The following is an 18,124-nucleotide window of genomic DNA, read 5'->3' as shown; positions in this document are numbered from 1 at the left end:
TCGTAACGCCTGCTCCGTTCATTCTGACCCAGATTTCCGAAGACTTTATTTTACTACGCACTTCCTTAATTGCAACTTTAATTATGAACCCTTAGCACTCCAGGTTGTTCATTCATCTTCTCATTTCAATCACTCGCTTTCTGTGTTAATTGGTTGTCGATCGATTTCTTTAAAATTGGGAATTCAAAATATCTGCGAACATTCGCTTAAACAGTTTGATAGTTGTGAATATTTTACAGGGATAAATATTTTGTCAAAATGAACAGGGTTTAACGGTTAACCCTTAGCCCTCCAGAATGTTTTGTAATCTATCAGCGACTGCAACTAATTTTTATAGTATTCCCAGCGAAAGTTAGAAATGCTATAACATTTCTTCGATCTTTTATTTTCTTTCTTACTACAAAATTTGGATGTGCGGAAAATCTAATAATTTTAGGGTAGTTTCAGTAAGATTCATTAAAATATTTATTATAACTGGTGCAATATTGGAGCCTAAGGAGTTCAAAGGGTTAACTCTAGAATTACCAAACAGTACAGATTTTTGTCTCCATGCGAGTACACAAATTTAACGAATGTAAAACAAATTCTCAGATCATTTCGACCTGTGATTCCAGTGTTAATTGCATAACATTTAATAAAATCAACGTACCCGAAAAGACGTTGAAAAGACAGACCTACAAAGATTGATAAAGAATTAACGATCCTATCCATCGCTTATGAAATCCTCGAGGACATCCGCTCCCCTTTGAAACAATGTGTATACCGTGAACATGGTAGCGATCGGATCGAAGTTACGCGGTGTTACGACGGGTAAATCACTCGGAACAACCGTTCCGTACCGATACGATCGAAAAATCGGCCGCCGGTTGACAGGTTGAATTAAACGATCTCGCCCGGCTTCAGCCCCTCGGTTTTACGAGAGTCCCGTCGATCCTGGGACGCGGAGCATAATCGTCCGTGCCGAGCCGAGGAAGTCTCGGACGGATCGGCGGAACGATTAACGTTACAGAAATAAATTCGACGCGTTCCTCCCGCCTCCGGAGTAATTGTATAGCAGGCGGGATAATTGAATACCGCGCCGGGGGGCAAATAAATGAAACAATCCGTAGGAATCAGCCCTGATGCACAATTACGCGATGCTTGATTTAAAGTTGCTCGTTACCTGGTTAACTCCATATGTCTGATCCCCTCGCTCTCTTTCTTTCTTTCATTCTTTCGTTTTCTTTCTACCTGTGTCTCCTTGGCAAATTTACCTGCGAGGGAAGATGGGACGTATTGACTCGCGGGGATCGCGATCCAGCATCCTGTCCTCCCTTCAGGTGATCTCGATAATTGGCTTGTCGTTGATATGTCGCCGGCGAAAGACACAATCGCTCGGAACGAATTAGACTGCTCTATCAAGCAGTGCTCGCGGGACGTCTACCCGACATGCGAAGTCTCGAGAAGTTAACGCGTCCGACGACGGTCGGCATTTATTCTGGGATTTCACTATAATGCTAGAGCGATCAAAGGAGTTTCTTGAAAATCATTATTGCATGTAAATAGACTATTATATTTACGATTGACGTGCGCGTGATGTTCCTTTCATTTGCATTCTCCTACTTTCCGAAACCTCTCGTCTACTATTTAACGATAAACGAAACATTACCAGTTCGACAGGTGTTTAAGAATTCATCATCATCATACCGCGGAAGTCTAGTTCTTTAATGGCGGTTCTATCGTTAGATCGGCGAATATCCGTGGCGATCGACACCTCTGCATTCGTAACTCCGCCTAATTTACTTTCGCAATACGTCTTTATCGTGACGGAGAAATTCGAATGATCCATATTTCCCAGTATACGCGCGCCATTAGAATCGAAATCAATATTTCAATCGTCGGATCGCGTGATCCTAGGCGAGACTCGGCGCGAAAGATTTCGAACTGGATTGCATAAATCTGCGTTACCATTCGTTCCTTTGCCAGTTCGAGTCGTATACTTTCTTTATGCTCGCAATATTTAACGCATAGAGTAAACTCGTGGACTTCCTCCTTCTCTTGTATAGTATATTGACAACAATAAAGTAAGTGGCTCGCGAAGGAATCGCGAGGCAAAGGGTTAAAGGAAAAAGAACACGAGAGAGTTCGATAGAGAAAGAGAGAAAGAGAGTATTCGACGAACAGAAATCCGCAGGGAATATTCCCGAATATTTTCGAATAATGACCCGATCAATTTCTCCGTAAGAAGACTTTACGGCCGAGCGGAGTTACGAGCGCGCGGCGTCGGTGATTTCAATGCGTGGTAATGCTATCATAAAGGTTCCACGTACCGTGTACCCTTATTAGAGCGAACGCGTGCGCCGCTAATGCGTACACGGACGGAAAAGTGTCCCGGCGTTCGCGATTTACGAGTTCATTCACACTCCGGCTGCATATTAGGACCGACGTAAACGACGCTGGTGCGCCATTCCTACGCGCGCGCGGCGTAATGGAGGAGATCTCGTCGAATAATCAGAGCTTAATCTAGCGGCAGGACGATTAAGCACCGCGAGGATACAATGCGGCTTATCTGACGCGAGATATGGATATCCGCGACAAAACGTCACTGATTGTGTCTTCAATTCGGAAGGATTTTCAATGTTTTAGAAGGAACTTTGGTTTCTTATTACTCGATACCTCGATCGTTGATTCTAGCAATATTTTTCTATCGTACTTTGCAAGGAATATATTCCACTGCGGAAGAAAACTCGAAAGAAAATCTAGAACGGTAATAATGGTAGAAAATGTAAAATACTGAAGAGTTGATAAGATTTTCTTGAATAAAGAGAAACATTTCGGTTAATTCAATGTACGTATTAGGAGTAAGATACGGTGAAAATGTTGAAGGACCCAGATAACAGAATTCCCAGCGTGTCGACTAACGAGAGAAATTAGGTTTCCATAATATAGCGTGACGCAACCGATCCGCGTATTTTGATGTAACGTCACGCAAAGTTTAGCGGAGTCGGCATGAATCCGCGTGCTTGGACGTGACACTTTTCGACGACGTATAACAAATTGCAAAATGTAACGAGCCCTCTGAACGTAACGCGTTCAGCTGCTCCACATATTTGCCGCGTTAGTCACACACCTTTGTGCCGCGCGGCGCTACACGCACGGGCCCGGAAAGATAAAGGGTAACGCGGCCCATGATAAATCCGTCGATGCATTTACTGGCGCCGATACCTGACACGGAAACCTTCCAAAGCGTGACGGAGCCGGGGACAAAGATTTCAATTACCGACTAATCGGAATTAGGTATCGGGAACAGAAAAAAACGTGTTCAATGACAACTTCTTGTTCAATCTTATCGAAAAACTAAATTAATTCTCGCCAACGTACCACCCACGAAAGAGAACACACCTGAGCTGAAGGATTAACCCTTTGCGAACGAAGATTCTTCGAAACAAAACCTTCAACACATGAAGCTAAATTATATATCAATTGCTTAATTGATAGAAAAAAATTAAAGAACGTGATCTCTTGCTATTCGGTTAGTCAGATCATTTGTCTATGACTTAGTCTTCCAAATCTGAACATTTCATCTCACCAAAATGCCGACATCCGTCCGCAAAGAGTTAATTACCGATATTAACCAGGGAAACACACGTTTTCAATAGTATATCTACAAATGCCCAGCAATGATCGCCAAAGACAAAACCAGTCCGAACCATAAAAAATCGCTAGAACATAAGAATCCTTTTTTATCAAGATGTCTTGTCTACATCAAGGGTTGGTTAGACCCTAGCTAAGGACCCCGGGATCGCCAATTCCCGTACCGTGATCGCCACACGGCCCCTGGGGGACATAAGACTCCTCCTCAACAACCCTTAATTCCCTGCGGTACTATTTACTTTCGTTACTAAGTAAATTTTCCATTCTACTTGAAGTAGAAATTTCATTTGGAGATGATACATTGATAAGAGCAAAATATTTGTTTGCTTTGATCCGTGTGTAATGAACAACATTGGTTGTTGTAAAATTGGTCTAGAGATCTTCATCGCGAGTCTTACTCGTCATTGTACGGCAAGGGGTTAACCATAGCAGTCAACATATCGAAGGAACCAGCAATACTCGAAAGTTGCAAGAAAACAATGCCTCGAACTCAGAACCTCCTACCTCCAACCTCTGATCTAGTCCGAAACGATATTATTTGAAGATAATACAATGATAATAGCAAAATAGTTGTTTGCTTTGATGCGTGTGTAACGAACAACATTGGTTGTTGTAAAATTGGTCTAGAGATCTTCATCACGAGTCTCACTCGTCATTGTACGGCATGGGGTTAATCACCTTCCATCAAAGAAACACATTTATACCCAACACAACAGCAACCGAAAGAAGAACTCCCAGTGCAAGAGGATCCTCTATCCCGGAAGACTAGAAGAATAGAACTGAACCCCGGGCACGACACCGTCTTCCAATTTTTCCCTCATTAACGGCATCACCGGACCAATCGGATGCAGACGAGCGGGGGACCGGCGGATCGAGCACGTGGTGTAAACGAACCTTTATCTCAATCCTCCGGCACGTGTTACATATAAGGGAATCGTAACGAGTAACGACATTAGGCGCGGGTATCGGTTGTACATGGAAGGATCGGCAGCCAACAGGCTGGCGGAGGAGGCGGGGGGACGAGGGGGAGCGATCGGCTTTAACCCTTCGCGTGGAGATCCGGTTTTATCGGCCATATTGGATACACGCGAGTCAATTGTGGACTTAAGAAGCGTGGGTCGCCGGTCTGACCCTGCCCCGATCGGGACGCATCGGGACCGCTTTTTCGCGCCAACCCCGCGCGGTTTCGGTCTAACTGTTTTAGCCGGTCGACGCCTGATCGGCAACGCGCGCCAGGTTGCAGCGGGGAGTTGTTTATTCGCGGCGACGCGACCGATTAAACGTACGGACGTATAATTGAGGAGTTGACCGTGAAAGGGACGCCGTTCAGCTTAACGACCCCGTCGTTCCACGGATCTCGTTAAACGCGAGCGAGCGAGCGCGCGCGCGAGCTTCTTCTGGTTTATGGACGATGAAACGACCTGCACGTTTAGCGGTTGGACCGGTAATAACATTCGAGGGACAAGGAATATTTTTCATCTCGCCGATTGTCACTGATATAATCGGGGTTACTTAGCTACCGACGTTCTGGTTACGGAGTATTGTTGGGATTCCATTGGAGATGCAACTGATTAGATTTCGTCTCTGTTGTAGAGACAGTAGTGATAACGGAGAACGTAGAAAGTTAAGGAAGGAAAGTAGAAGTTGAAATAGATAATGCGTGATTTATGGTAGAGCGAAGATCTCTGGGGAGATCGAGGATTCCCGTGGACAGAATTCCTTGGAGAAAGCGTCTTTTGAGATTTTGGAAACGTGTTACTGCAGCTATCAATGTGTATCTGTTTTTAGTATCATTCTTACTAATTAATTTCAGGAGAGTGTGTTTACTCTAATTGGCACGTATGAGCGACAGCTTTCACGAGGAGTTCGTGGAAGAGATTTTTTCGAACAGGAAAGAATCCGGACACGGAATCGTTTCACGTGGAACGACCTGTAGATCCAACGGTCACGGTATGCAAGATCGCGTGTAATACGAAAACCGTGGCCGTTCGATTCCCGTCCGACGACGCCATTGAACTTGATTTCCCGACACCGTGGATCCTCGCGACTGCACGTGCACAAACTTTAAAGGAGAACGGCGTTGCCCTCTCGCCGGCGTATCACGTATTCTAAGCCTCGAATTGCATATGGATCTTGGGAACGGGTCGTGCGAAGATCTTGCGGATTCGCGAGCTTCTCCTCTTTTTCTCCGAGGGACTGGCGACGATATTATTCATCAATATTCAACACCCATCCGGCCGTTCTCGCCGTTTATTACTCGTAAAAAGGGTTGTTAATTCATTCGTTAAATTTTATTAAGCGTATAAGTGATTGGCCAATTATTCCAAGAAGATGACAATATAATCTAAATGAAAAATATCTTTTCAATGTTTGTTCCGTTGAAAGAAAATGTCAAAGGATCCGAATCGTGTTTAGAAAAAGTAGATTTTCGATTTAGAACTCTGACAGGCCGTTAAGAATCAGTTTCGAATTTCGTTTTTCCATTCGAGGCAAGATCTTTTCCTCGAATCGAGCTGCGTGTACACAAATCGTTCGTCTTAAGAGAAATCATCGCGAGCACGATAGATCCGTCTACAATAGAGAGTTATTAATTGCGTGGAAAGTCCGTTCCACGAACTCCGTTGCTCGTATTGTCTTGTGGTCACTTCTATCTCTTATGTTCATTATTTTACGTAACCGAGTTTCTATATCGAAACTTAATACATTGATTATAGTAGATCGAATCTCCCTCGTCGTACAGGTTGCTCCAAACACCGTTACCTTCAACCGCTTACAACGTCCGCGATGCAATTCTTCTGACAAGAATACCGTAAATATACCGTAATACCATCGCTTCTCAAAATCTTATTTTCCATTTCTTCAAACATTCCCGAGCACGAGGAAAATCAACTGAAAATCTGTATCCTCCAACAATTAACCCCTTGGCCTATGATTTCTTTCTCAACTCTGATCGATAAGGCTACTTTGTCATTAATAATTTATTGGAAAAAGAGAAAAATCCTAAGCATATGTTACGCCTATATTTCTTTTTAAGTTGATTATAGAAGAATAATATTTACTTTGAATTCGAATGAACTGAGTAATATATATATTTGTTGAATCGTGTTGAAAATCTTCACGAGTCACACTCGTTGTAGAGCAAGGGGTTAAAGAACAATATTCACCCTCACTTTAGAGGGATGTAAACTGACTGACTTACTCATCAAACCTTAATTCTCCTCAAGACCAAAATTGTCTAATTTTGCTATTAATAATCTGCAAGAAAGCAAAGCTGACAGCAAACTAGTTTTTCCCTTTGATCTGTGTATAATAAGTAATACCGATAACAATTACTAAACTGAGTTAGAAATCTTCACAGCAAGCCTCACTCATCGTTAACACTAGAACTACCGAGCATTTGATACGATTAATATGCAATTCCTATAAAATTGTAACAATAGATTATTTTCAGTTTCTTCAGACACTCATTATAGTACTCAACTGAAGCTATTTATTTTCACAACCATTTCGAATACTCAATGCTTCGAAGATATCAATAATTGCTAAACAAGAAATTCGAAACCACTCATCTTGACAGGAATTCCTATAAAAATTGTAACAATAGATTATTTTCAGCTTCTTCGAACATTCATTGTAGTACTGAAATGAAGCTATTTATTTTCAAAATCATTTCGAATATTTAATGCTTCGAAGATATAAATAATTGCTAAACAAGAAAATCGAAAGCAATCATTTTGACTGGTACGGTAGTTCTAGTGTTAAGTATGCAGAAAAGGGTTAAAAACCTTCTATCCTGGATATTGCACGATAAATCGAGACCGAACTGTCTTTTTCGGACAAACTGCGTGCCGATAACGGCTATCTGAACGAAATCGTGGTACATCCTTTTCCTTTTCAGTGTCCCGCGTCGACCGAGGAGGATGTTTACGAACCTCATTTCACGCGAGACCCGTATCTCCCGCGATTTTTTCACGCGGTTCGCCCCCATGAGTTGATTCACTGACACGCGACGCAAAAATCCTCGTTTCGCGACGATTCGCGTGACGGTTTCGTTTGAGTTTTACAATCAACGGGCGCCGACAGTGGATTTCTCGAGTCTTCGTCTAACTAGTCCCATTATAGCTTCTTCGTAATTCTTGGTCGCGTTAAGAAATTCTTCGATATCGATTTTATATGCTCACCCCGTACATGGAAGCATCCCTAAGTAACGTAACACCACGCGACTCATTAAGGGGTTCGAGTAACCCTTGTTGATAGAGGGTAAACCTTGCTGCAGCCATCTTCTTCTCGGTGAATATTCATAGTAGGGCTTCCGAGCTTTAACACCCTGTCCAAGCTCCCTAGAAGCTTGTCCGCACTGTATTCTATTACGGCGTGCATTATGTTGACACAAATTGAATGAACTGTTTTAGCTAAACTATTCGAAAGAATCGTCATTTCTACGAAGGGGTGCAATGGAAATATCATCTTTCAATTGTACATTTGAAACTAAGAGAAATGTAATGTCAGAGATTTTTGTACTTGTTCATTCTATTTTATGTAACATTCTATACCTATTGAAGTATTGGGCGCTAGACTTAGATCACCGTTGTAACACTTATCACAGAGCAACTATGAACGTCAGCATCGGAATAATTTCGTCCGATACCGGTTTATTAACATTTTGATAGATAACATTCCGTGATGTGACACCTGGGTCACCACGACGACAGTTCTGCTCGTGTGGGCTCAGCTAAGCGTGGGCGTACCGTGCTTCTCTGGCTGCATTTGTAACGCCAAGTGTTTGTGCAAGGCATATCCTCATAGGTGCACCTACAGGCTGATTCATATCACGATCATCAAAATTGTTTTCTCATGATTCTACCGAATATTACTACATGGCGCGTATCGAATGCGAAAGCAAGAAGCTCATTTGTCCAGGCTCCTTTGAGAATCTTCGGTAAACAACTGCATCGTTTGATCACACAATAACATAGTATGTTTTATTATAGTTAACATAGTTATTGTTCTACGGACTCGATCTAGTTAGAGAAATTACGGGAGAGCTTCAAACAAATCTTCCCTCGGCGATTGCTAAATGAGTCACCTGTATGCACACAGGAATCATACGTTTATCACGGCTCGCTTTAAAAACCTCTGAGGTTTATCTCGAAATGCGTCACGATGTAACTATCAGTAAGCCTTTATTATTCATCAGCAACGGTTCCCAGGGTCTATGAGACTCTCACCCTGTTTAGATTAGAGAACCTACTCCGACCAAAGAAATAAACAGATGAGTGCATTGAACAGCAGAAAATATTAGAATCACTGTTATCATTGTGGAGACACGTCTAGGAACTACTGAGACATCCATTTCTGGTGTCAGAAACGACAACGAAAGACACTATTACGATTCCACGATTTGTTGAAGGTAGCTGAATCGGAAGTTGCCTTATTAAAGTCTATTAATATGGAAACTGCACCAAGTAATCACAGAGACTGTCTGCGGTGATCGAAAAAGCTAGTGAAAGTTATTATTATTCTGTAAACAGCTCACCTAGAATTCGGCCAATGCTTTCTAGAGTCACTAATACTATTACTATAGAAACACGCCAGGAATCATCAGTGGACATGCTACTGATCCACAATACAAAAAACGTAGAGTACGTAATCCCACGAAGAGTTCAACTAGAGTTCATCTTGGACCTAGAAGCACAACTATTAACACGTTGAATGCCATGGGCGTCACCAGTGACCCCAACCAAATCGGATTACTACAGTCCATTCACTTAAAAGACGATTATTTGGAAACATTTCTATATTATAAATAACGTTACCTGATGCAGTGACATTCAGCTACATGAACGTGCAATGATAATAATGCAATTCAATCGAATGACTTAACGACTGAGATTCGTGATGAAGATTTCTAGACTAATTTGCAACAATCAATGTTTTTCATTATCCACGGATCAAAGCACATAACTGTTTCGCTATTACCAATGTACTATCTTCGAATGAAAATAAATAGTACGTCAAGGGGTTAACCCTTTGCACTCCCAAGTATTTCGTTAGGAATACTTAACATTTTCTATCTAGACAAAGAAGATATTTTCTGAAATTAACTCAACGAGAAATCACAAGTAAATTGTGAAACAAAGCTATTTTACCCCAATATTTCACACACCGATGCATTATATACAGTTCAGTATTAAATATTAAATTTTATAGTTTCACTGCATCAAATCAAGTGGTGACTGAGAATCACCTCTCGAGTGCAAAGGGTTAATAATATATTTCTCCCGTTTTCTGTATTTTGCTCTATGGAATCGCGTTCAACGTGTTAATACCATTACGGTAAAGTCCACGCGTCCGGGAACCACAGAGAAAACAAGTTCTCCTCGATCGAAGGAGGCAGCGAAACTTATTATTCCTATTAGCCCGTGGAAGGCAGCTAGAATTTGTCTAGGGACAAGAATCATATTCCAGCCCGCGCAGCCTAAAAGAAAGTCCCGGTCGTTGCCGGTCGTCGCTGGTTTACATAGGACCGTGTACAAACCTCGTGCCGTGTGGAAGTAACTCGTGTACGCAAACGTGTCCGAGATCTAGGCGACTGTGTGGCGAGCAGGCAACGGGAAGAGACAACCTGTATATCATGGCTGGGAACAAGTGGGCGAGATAGATGCGCGCAATCTCTCCTGGTCTCATACTCCGCGTGCCGGCGTGCGCACGTATGACCGACCGAACGAGCCCCGGGCTCGTGTAATAATGCGCCTCTTAGGCGACCGGCCGGTTGTCAGCGCAGGATAGACAACGCCTGATATTGTCAACACTGGGATGCCCGGCGGGCGGTACGTTTCCCTCCGTGTCCCTCTGAATGACCATTGACATACGTCGCTGCTCCCTGTCGTCGATCGGCTGGACCGATCTTACGACTACCGAGTCTAGAGTTTAATTTCATTCTTCGTTTCTTACGTCCGCCGTGTTGGATAACTATTGGAACGAAGAAGTGCGAAGAATCTCGATGAGCGTGTCAGCAACGACGCTTAGGTCTAGACCTGTAGGCATCGCGGATTTTTATGTATGATTTACTAATGCGTATGATGCGCTTCTTATGAGCTAGAGAGAAGTGAGAGAGTAAAATTGAAATGTGTATAGAGAAGACTAGGGTATAGGTCTGTATAGTTTGAGACATTGTTGCTAGTAACCCTTTGCACTCCGAAGTTTTTCACTAGAAATATTTCAACATCTTCTGATGAAATGAAGACGATATTTTGTGAAACCAACTGGCGGACAAAGATATTTCACGTCAATATTTCTCAGATTAATGCATTATATGAAGTATAATATTAAATATCAAACTTTGTGCTTCACTGTAGGAAATCAAGTGGTGAGAGTCACCTCCCGAGTGCAAAGGGTTAACCTTTGACGAATGTCGACATTTCGAGACGAAACGTTTTTGGAAGACTAAGTCGCAGGCAAATGATTTAATTACAGCAAGAAATTAGCGTGTAGCTTCTGTTTCTGCTATTACTTAACACTTAGGCGACCGCCTAAAAAGAACTATAACTACAATATCCTCCATTATCTTCAATTATACTCATTCAATTAATTCAGTTAAAAACTATGTTTTGTAAAAACAAGAACTGTATTTCATGAATTGCAAATAATTCCCCTTCAAGGCTTACTAAATAACAAAAGAAAAGATAAACAGAATGAAAGGCAGTACGTTGCTAAGTGAAAAGTGGGAGATCTCATTCGGTCGGCTAAGTGTTAAGCGATTCATATGTAATTTAGCTTCATCTGTTGGTTTTGTACATTCCAAAGAATCTGCGTTAAGGGTTAAGAGATAAATGGGAAGGATATCGAAGAATCATGGGTTTGAACCCACTGATTGCTTCTAGGGCGAAGAATATACTTCTTCAGGCTGCCGTTCCTTGAACTTTCTCAAAATTTCAGGGCTCGGCAGCGTCGCCCATGTCCGGGCCAGGCCCATAAAAATCCAGACGGAACGAGAGAGCCGGTCGCTCGATTTTTGGGCGTGTGCACGCAGGACAGGCGTACACACGTGACACGCAAGCAAGCAACGATGCATAGTCGTCGTCTCTCTCACCCTCCCTCGCGGCCATTCCGTCCGCGACGGGACGCACACGAGTCCGAGGAAAACACAGACCTCTCTCGACCGTCTCTCTAAGCTGCATCCGGCAGAGCGAGTGTTTTTTGCGCGTCGTATCGCATCCTTAAGTTCGCCACTTGTCCCGCGGAGCTGCCGGCCGAGGAGCGTCTCTTCGTGACTATCGTGCGCGAGCACGAGCATGCAAATGAAAATCGGAAATTTTCACGAGAGTCACGAGCAACGCGGCGACGAGCCTCTCGTGAATCGGTTGCGGCGACTTCTCGTTCGCGAACGGCAGTACTTGCGACGCGAAAAATTCTATGGAGGAAACTTCGGGGATTTAGATATGGAAAATTCTTTTGATCGAACGCTATGGAAGCAGCTGCATCGACCCTTGACCCTGTGTGATCCTGTGTCGAGAAAAATGTTCTCGAATCAATTATTAATCCTTAGCACTCCACGTTGTTTAGTAATCTATCAGTAACTGCTACTAATTTTTATAGTATTCCTAGCGAAAATGAGAAATGATATAACATTTCGTCCATCTTTTATTTTCCTTCTTAGTACAAAATTTGGATGCGCGGAAAATCTAGTAATTTTAGGATAGTTTGTTCAAGATTCATTAAAATATTTAATATTATAACTGGTGCAATATTGGAGCCTACGGAGTTCAAAGGGTTAACCCTTTGCGGCCGAATGTCGACACTTTGTCGAGGTCTAACGTTCATGTTTGTAATATTAAGTTGCAAAGAAATGATTCAACTGCTGGACAGTAAGAAACCAGTACATAATTTCCTTATTCTTTATTACTTAGGCATTCGATGTGTGATTTGGCAGAATCTACAAAAGATTTTACTTAAGATACTTTAGAGAATCTTCGCAAAGGGTTAACCCTTTGCAGTCCTATGTCGAGTCAGACTCGACATTTTATTTTATTGCAACCTCTACCTTGTAACAATTTTTTCTACATTAGTAGTATCACAATTGTACCATTTAAAGGTAACATTTCAATGGCTCCCAAATATTCTTAAATAAATAAATAGACCGTCCTATTAACACTTAGGCGACCGCCTAGAAAGAACTATAACTACAACCTTCTCCATTATCTTCAATTATACTCATTCAATTAATTTAGTTAAAAACTATGTTTTGTAAAAACAAGAACCGTACTTGATGAATTGCAAATAATCCCACGTCAAGACTTACGAAAGAACAAAAGAAAAAATAAACAGAATAAAAGGCAATACGTTGCTAAATGAAAAGTGGGAGATCTACCTATTCGGTTGGCAAAGTGTTAAGCTGTAATTGAATGAATTAACGTCGACGTGAACTTCAAAGTGAGAAACCAAGAGCACTTCAGATCGCAAAGGGTTAAAGTTTGCGACTCTGTTCAATGTTACCTACGAATAATTATACAAATGTGTAACCACATCTCATATGAATCTCTAATATAACGGAAAGAGATGTACACTATAAAAATTGATCGGACTATCGCCTGTCGAGTTTTTCGGTACGCTTGCGGAAAATAGCTCGCAATAATTTCAAATAAATTGCGTTTATCGGGGATAGAAGATAGCGCGACGACCCAGCGAAAGAAGCACGAGATAATTATCGAGCTTATCTGCTCGGCGTAAAAACTCGTAAATTTTCTGATCGGGTGCAACGCGTTGAAAAATGACGATATATAGATCCGAGATAAGGGAGGCCGCCTGGACGTAACGTCACTTTCACGTGTGTACACACGCGTTCACATAGAGACACACCGCCGGCTGAACCGGCGGACAAATCGAATCGTAAGAAGTTCACGTTTTCTCTTCCACGTGAAATTCTGTGAAATATAGTACTGTTACTCGCCTAGTGTATCTCGCTTATCTTCGTTACTTCGCCTCGCATGTTGAACTTAAACCGTCTCGTTTCTTCTGTACCTTTATTTTAAGCGTCGCTACGCTTCGCGCGGATTCGTGGAAACTAGAGGAGCATCAGCGAGGCGTACGGAGTATCTCGCGGAAGATACGACGATAACGAGAATAAAAATCGAATTTTAAATCCTCCGAGAGGATCGTGGACGTACACGTGCAACGGAGAACCACTGTTCAATCTATCAGATTAACGTTTGCGCGACTACTCGATCTAGTGACAACATCGATGTCAGCAAATATGCCTGATAACCTGTCGCACGGATTTATACAATTCCGCGAATTAATATTGTGCGACGGATTAACGTCAATAAGAGAGATAGACGAAATTAATCATCGTTTGCCTTAGACTCACCTATTGTAGACGAGACCGTTTGCAACGCGAATAGAGCACTTGTTACTCGGCTAGTAAAAATGTGCACCACTCTGTGACGTAAGAGGAGATAACGATAAGCGCATTCGATATTTATTTTAGTAACATTTAGTTGCTATTTAAGGGAAAACTTCGGTATTGCTTTCGGCAGAATATTTGTTAATTTATCGTGATAAATTGCGACTATTCGTTATTGTTGCTAAGATGTATCCTTATTAATGAGAGTTATTAGTAGGAGAATTTAATCGTGCATCGGAAGAATTATTTATTTAACATGGATTATTCTACTTATTTATCGCTCCGAGTGCAATACGCATTTATTTACTTATGCCACGTGCTTACCCTCAAGTTAACCTCGTTTTAAATTGGGTAAATTATCCACTCGAGGTAAGACGCGCGAATGCATTAGACGCAATCAACGTGCGGTCATCGTTAACAAAGCTTTGGGATTGGTGCTACAGATAAGGAACTTTAGGGGAGAATCTATGCACATCGTAAACTTCGTCATTAATATACGTGTTACACATCAAAGCAGTACAATTTCCTCCTATTTTCTGTAACACCAATTATATCCAAGAATACTTTACACAATCTCGATGTGCAGCTCACAAGCAATTCCAAAACTGAATAAAAAAAATTCGGATCTAAGGATACAAGATAAACGAGTCGTGAAAACCAACCGCGCAACCGCAGTTCAGTCTCCTTCGAATTGCGCGACCTCCGTCCCTAAACCTACGCCTCATTTGCATCTCCTACCAGTTATTAACATGTAACCTATGCACGTATTCGCGATAACAACTTTCCGAGCCACGCAAAGGCAGTGGTGGTCAAAGGAATCCGCGAAACGCGTACACACACAGCGGCAATTAAACATCCTCCTGACCACCACTGCTGCATCTCGGAAGCCTGAAAACTGCGGCCGATCTAGAGCCCTAAGAAATAATACCAACGTCTCGCGACGCGAAGCATAACAATTCCCAAGGTTCCAGGGACACCGTAGAAAACACGTCTGGTCTGTGTCTATCGAGCACCGTCTCGTTCCGACCCACTGTACCATCCTCCGATACCCACCGAACAAATTCCCGCGTGCCCTTGCAGCCTGACGCGGACGCAGGAAAAAATACAAGATCACCATCCAAGATGAATTCGGAAAAAGCGACTCACCGAAAAACTTCTCCCAGCTATCGGATTCATCGGAATCCACGTTGGTACCCGTGGTCTCCACGTCCGCCTCGCTGCCCATCTCGTCGCATCAAACACTCGCGGTGAGGCACCCGAGGATACCAGGGGAATTCCTTTTTCCTCACTCGGAAGAATAGGCGCACACGACGACGTCTCACGGGGGGCTAAGGTGTCGGTCACATCGCGCGGCGAACGGCGAGGCGATTCCCTCCCGATCCAGCAGCCGTGAGGGGATGCCGGGCCGATCTCGGTCGAGGATCACGGGAGGAAGAGCCGAAACACGACGTCCATCCCCTTGGCGCGCGGTCGCGAGACGGACTGAGAGAGCCGGGAGCCCTCGACCCGACCGACCGTGCCGGCGAGTCAACGAATCGGCAAACAGCTCAGCCAACCCATACCAACACGCCGCTCGCTCGCTCTCCTGTTCCACGCGTTCTTCTGGCCTGGGCTGCCTCCTCAATGCGCCGACTGTCCTCGCCTTCCTCTCCGTGCCGCCGCGCCGCGCCGCGCCGCGCGACCGTTCATGTAAATCGCCCAGCGCGAGCGCGCGCGTTCGGGTCGCCCCGCAACACACGGTCATCGGAGCTGGATAAAGTTTACGGGGAAAAAATTGTTCCGAACGCTGCTCGAGAAACATTAGAGGCCACGGTGGTTTCGATTCAATGGCTCGCCTAATGGGACATGGAATCTGATTGAGTAACGTGGCTCGCGGGTTAGGGTATTGTTTGCTGGTCTATTTTGTTGGATGACGTTACGGGAGTTCGAGGAGTTAATGAGTTTTGTTATGGGGCCGAAGTTATAGTGGTTAGACGAGCGAGTCTGGTGGAGATTGAAACGTCGTTTTGCTGGTTGATGATTGTTGGAGATGAGTGATTTCAGCGAAGGAGATGGCAGAGCTGGAGAGGTTTCTTTGATTTTGCTGAGTTTGAGAATAATTTCGGAGAAATGGGAAACGTTGGTTTGCTGGTTGATGATTGTTGGAGATGAGTGATTTGAGTGGAGAAGGCAGACCTGGAGAGGTTACTTTGATTTTGTTACGTTTGAGAATAATTTTGGAGAAATGGGAAACCTTGTTTTGCTGGTTGATGATTGTTGATGAGTGATTTCAGCGGAGAAGGCAGACCTGGAGAGGTTTCTTTGATTTTGCTAAGTTTGAGAATAATTTTGAAGAAATGGGAAACGTTGTTTTGGTTGATGATTGTTGGAGATGAGTGATTTGAGTGGAGAAGGCAGACCTGGAGAGGTTTCTTTGATTTTGTTACGTTTGAGAATAATTTTGGAGAAATGGGAACACGGTTGAAAAGAGATACATAGGACGTAGGAGAGTTGTTATTCTAAAGGGAAATAGTGTAGGGCATTTGCTGCTTGGAGTAATATTTTACCCAGCACCGCTGGCCATTGAATTAGGACCGTCCGATATATTTTTAACCCTTCGCGGCGCGCTCGTCGCGTTCTTTTTCGACCCGCCGGTTTTTAGGAAGATACACTGGCGACGACGTGACCGACGCCGAGCGTTCCTCGACCTGCGAGATTATCTGCGCCGATCGGAGACATCTCGCCACCACAATTGAACATTCCTCTTCTTGCGAATCCGTTTAATTGCTCCGTTGAAAAATCAAAGTTTATGATCTCTCGTTCTTACGACATTTTCGTGATTTACGGGGTGCAGTCGTGAAAAAGTTGGCCTGGCATTGCTCGACGGTTCCACGATACGCAGAAATTATGTGGGACGAGATAAGGAAGTATGAACATGCAAATGAATGTTTCTCTTTGCCGGTTATTCTACGTTTCGCCATTTGGAAAATGATGAAACGCCCAGCAGACCCGTTTCAACATTGTTCCCTTTATAATATAGGCAACGCACGAGCCAGCAGAGAGTCATACCAGTATGAAAGTTAGTTGAGTTGATTATAAATTAACTGCGTGACACTAAAATCAACTTTGTTGCAAGCTTATCGTCGAACGAATGGTAAAACAATCAATCCATTGAGCACTAATGCCCTGTTTAAATTGGAGTGCGATAACGACGAATTGCAGAGACATTTTTATCTGGATTTCCTGCAGTTAAATAAACAATTCTTGTTGATAGTGTGAATTACACGGAGAGATATGATCAAATAAGGATCTTATATGGGCTAACAGTACCTTCCCCCTCCAAAGAGATATGCGCATGTTCCTTCACTATTGCGATAGAATGGCGTACGAGAGTATAATTAATAGAGACCATACCATTAGGACAAAACAACTCGACCGAATATAATCATTAGAAATCCTTGCTGTTCTTTCTAGGATAGAATAATGATCTAGAAATTAGAACGGTATCCAAACCGCTTACCATGCGTGCCGAAATACACTATTGCCCTCTAACGACCATCGTTGTAGATTTAGAGAACTCCTGCGAAACACGTCGATATGTGACTCCGATGAAAAATAATATTAAAATATATAATTGATATCAGCTGAATATTAACTTTGAATACATAATTTTACTTACTGATCCAAGAGAAAATGAAATATTTACAAACGATCAATAAAGTAACTGTCGATAAGTGCTACAGGGAACACGGTTGGTTGCAAACAGTTAGGTGCTAAGTTAGTTCACTCAATTCTCCGTAAGATGGCTACGGAATTTCCTGAGTGACGCGTAGATTAATGACAACTTATCAGAGAAAGCAGTAAATGAAACGTTACTATTTAAACTGTAACTTCCAAATATCCGAACATCTTCATCGACTTAAGAAATAAAACATTCGACGCAATGGATAAAACTCGAAGTAGCACAAGTGTATGTAAGACAAAGAGTGTCCAAGGTGTTTTACTCCTGCGAAGAACATAAATCCCCGGAATTGAAAGAAATACGACAATGTTGATTTCAACGCGATTGTGGACACAAATGCACGCGCGAGAACTAACCTGGCGCACAAA

The 18,124-nt window shown here is 42.9% G+C and overlaps 1 protein-coding gene across 1 annotated transcript in view; it reads right to left on the bottom strand.

Moving 5' to 3' along the window:
* Positions 1-15,671, bottom strand: part of GEFmeso (Guanine nucleotide exchange factor in mesoderm) — a 64,462-nt gene extending 48,791 nt beyond the window's left edge. The window contains exon 1 of the mRNA XM_031989865.2: positions 15,182-15,671. Within this exon, the coding sequence (XP_031845725.2) occupies positions 15,182-15,260 (79 nt within the window). The 5' untranslated portion in view covers positions 15,261-15,671. The remainder of the gene's footprint in view (positions 1-15,181) is intronic.
* Between the last annotated feature and the right edge of the window lie 2,453 nt (positions 15,672-18,124).

The sequence above is a fragment of the Nomia melanderi genome, chromosome 1 (genome assembly GCF_051020985.1).
Source record: "Nomia melanderi isolate GNS246 chromosome 1, iyNomMela1, whole genome shotgun sequence".
Classification (NCBI taxonomy): domain Eukaryota; kingdom Metazoa; phylum Arthropoda; class Insecta; order Hymenoptera; family Halictidae; genus Nomia; species Nomia melanderi.
The sequence above is the reverse complement of the archived record's forward strand: the minus strand, read 5'-3'. Positions and strand labels throughout refer to the sequence as shown.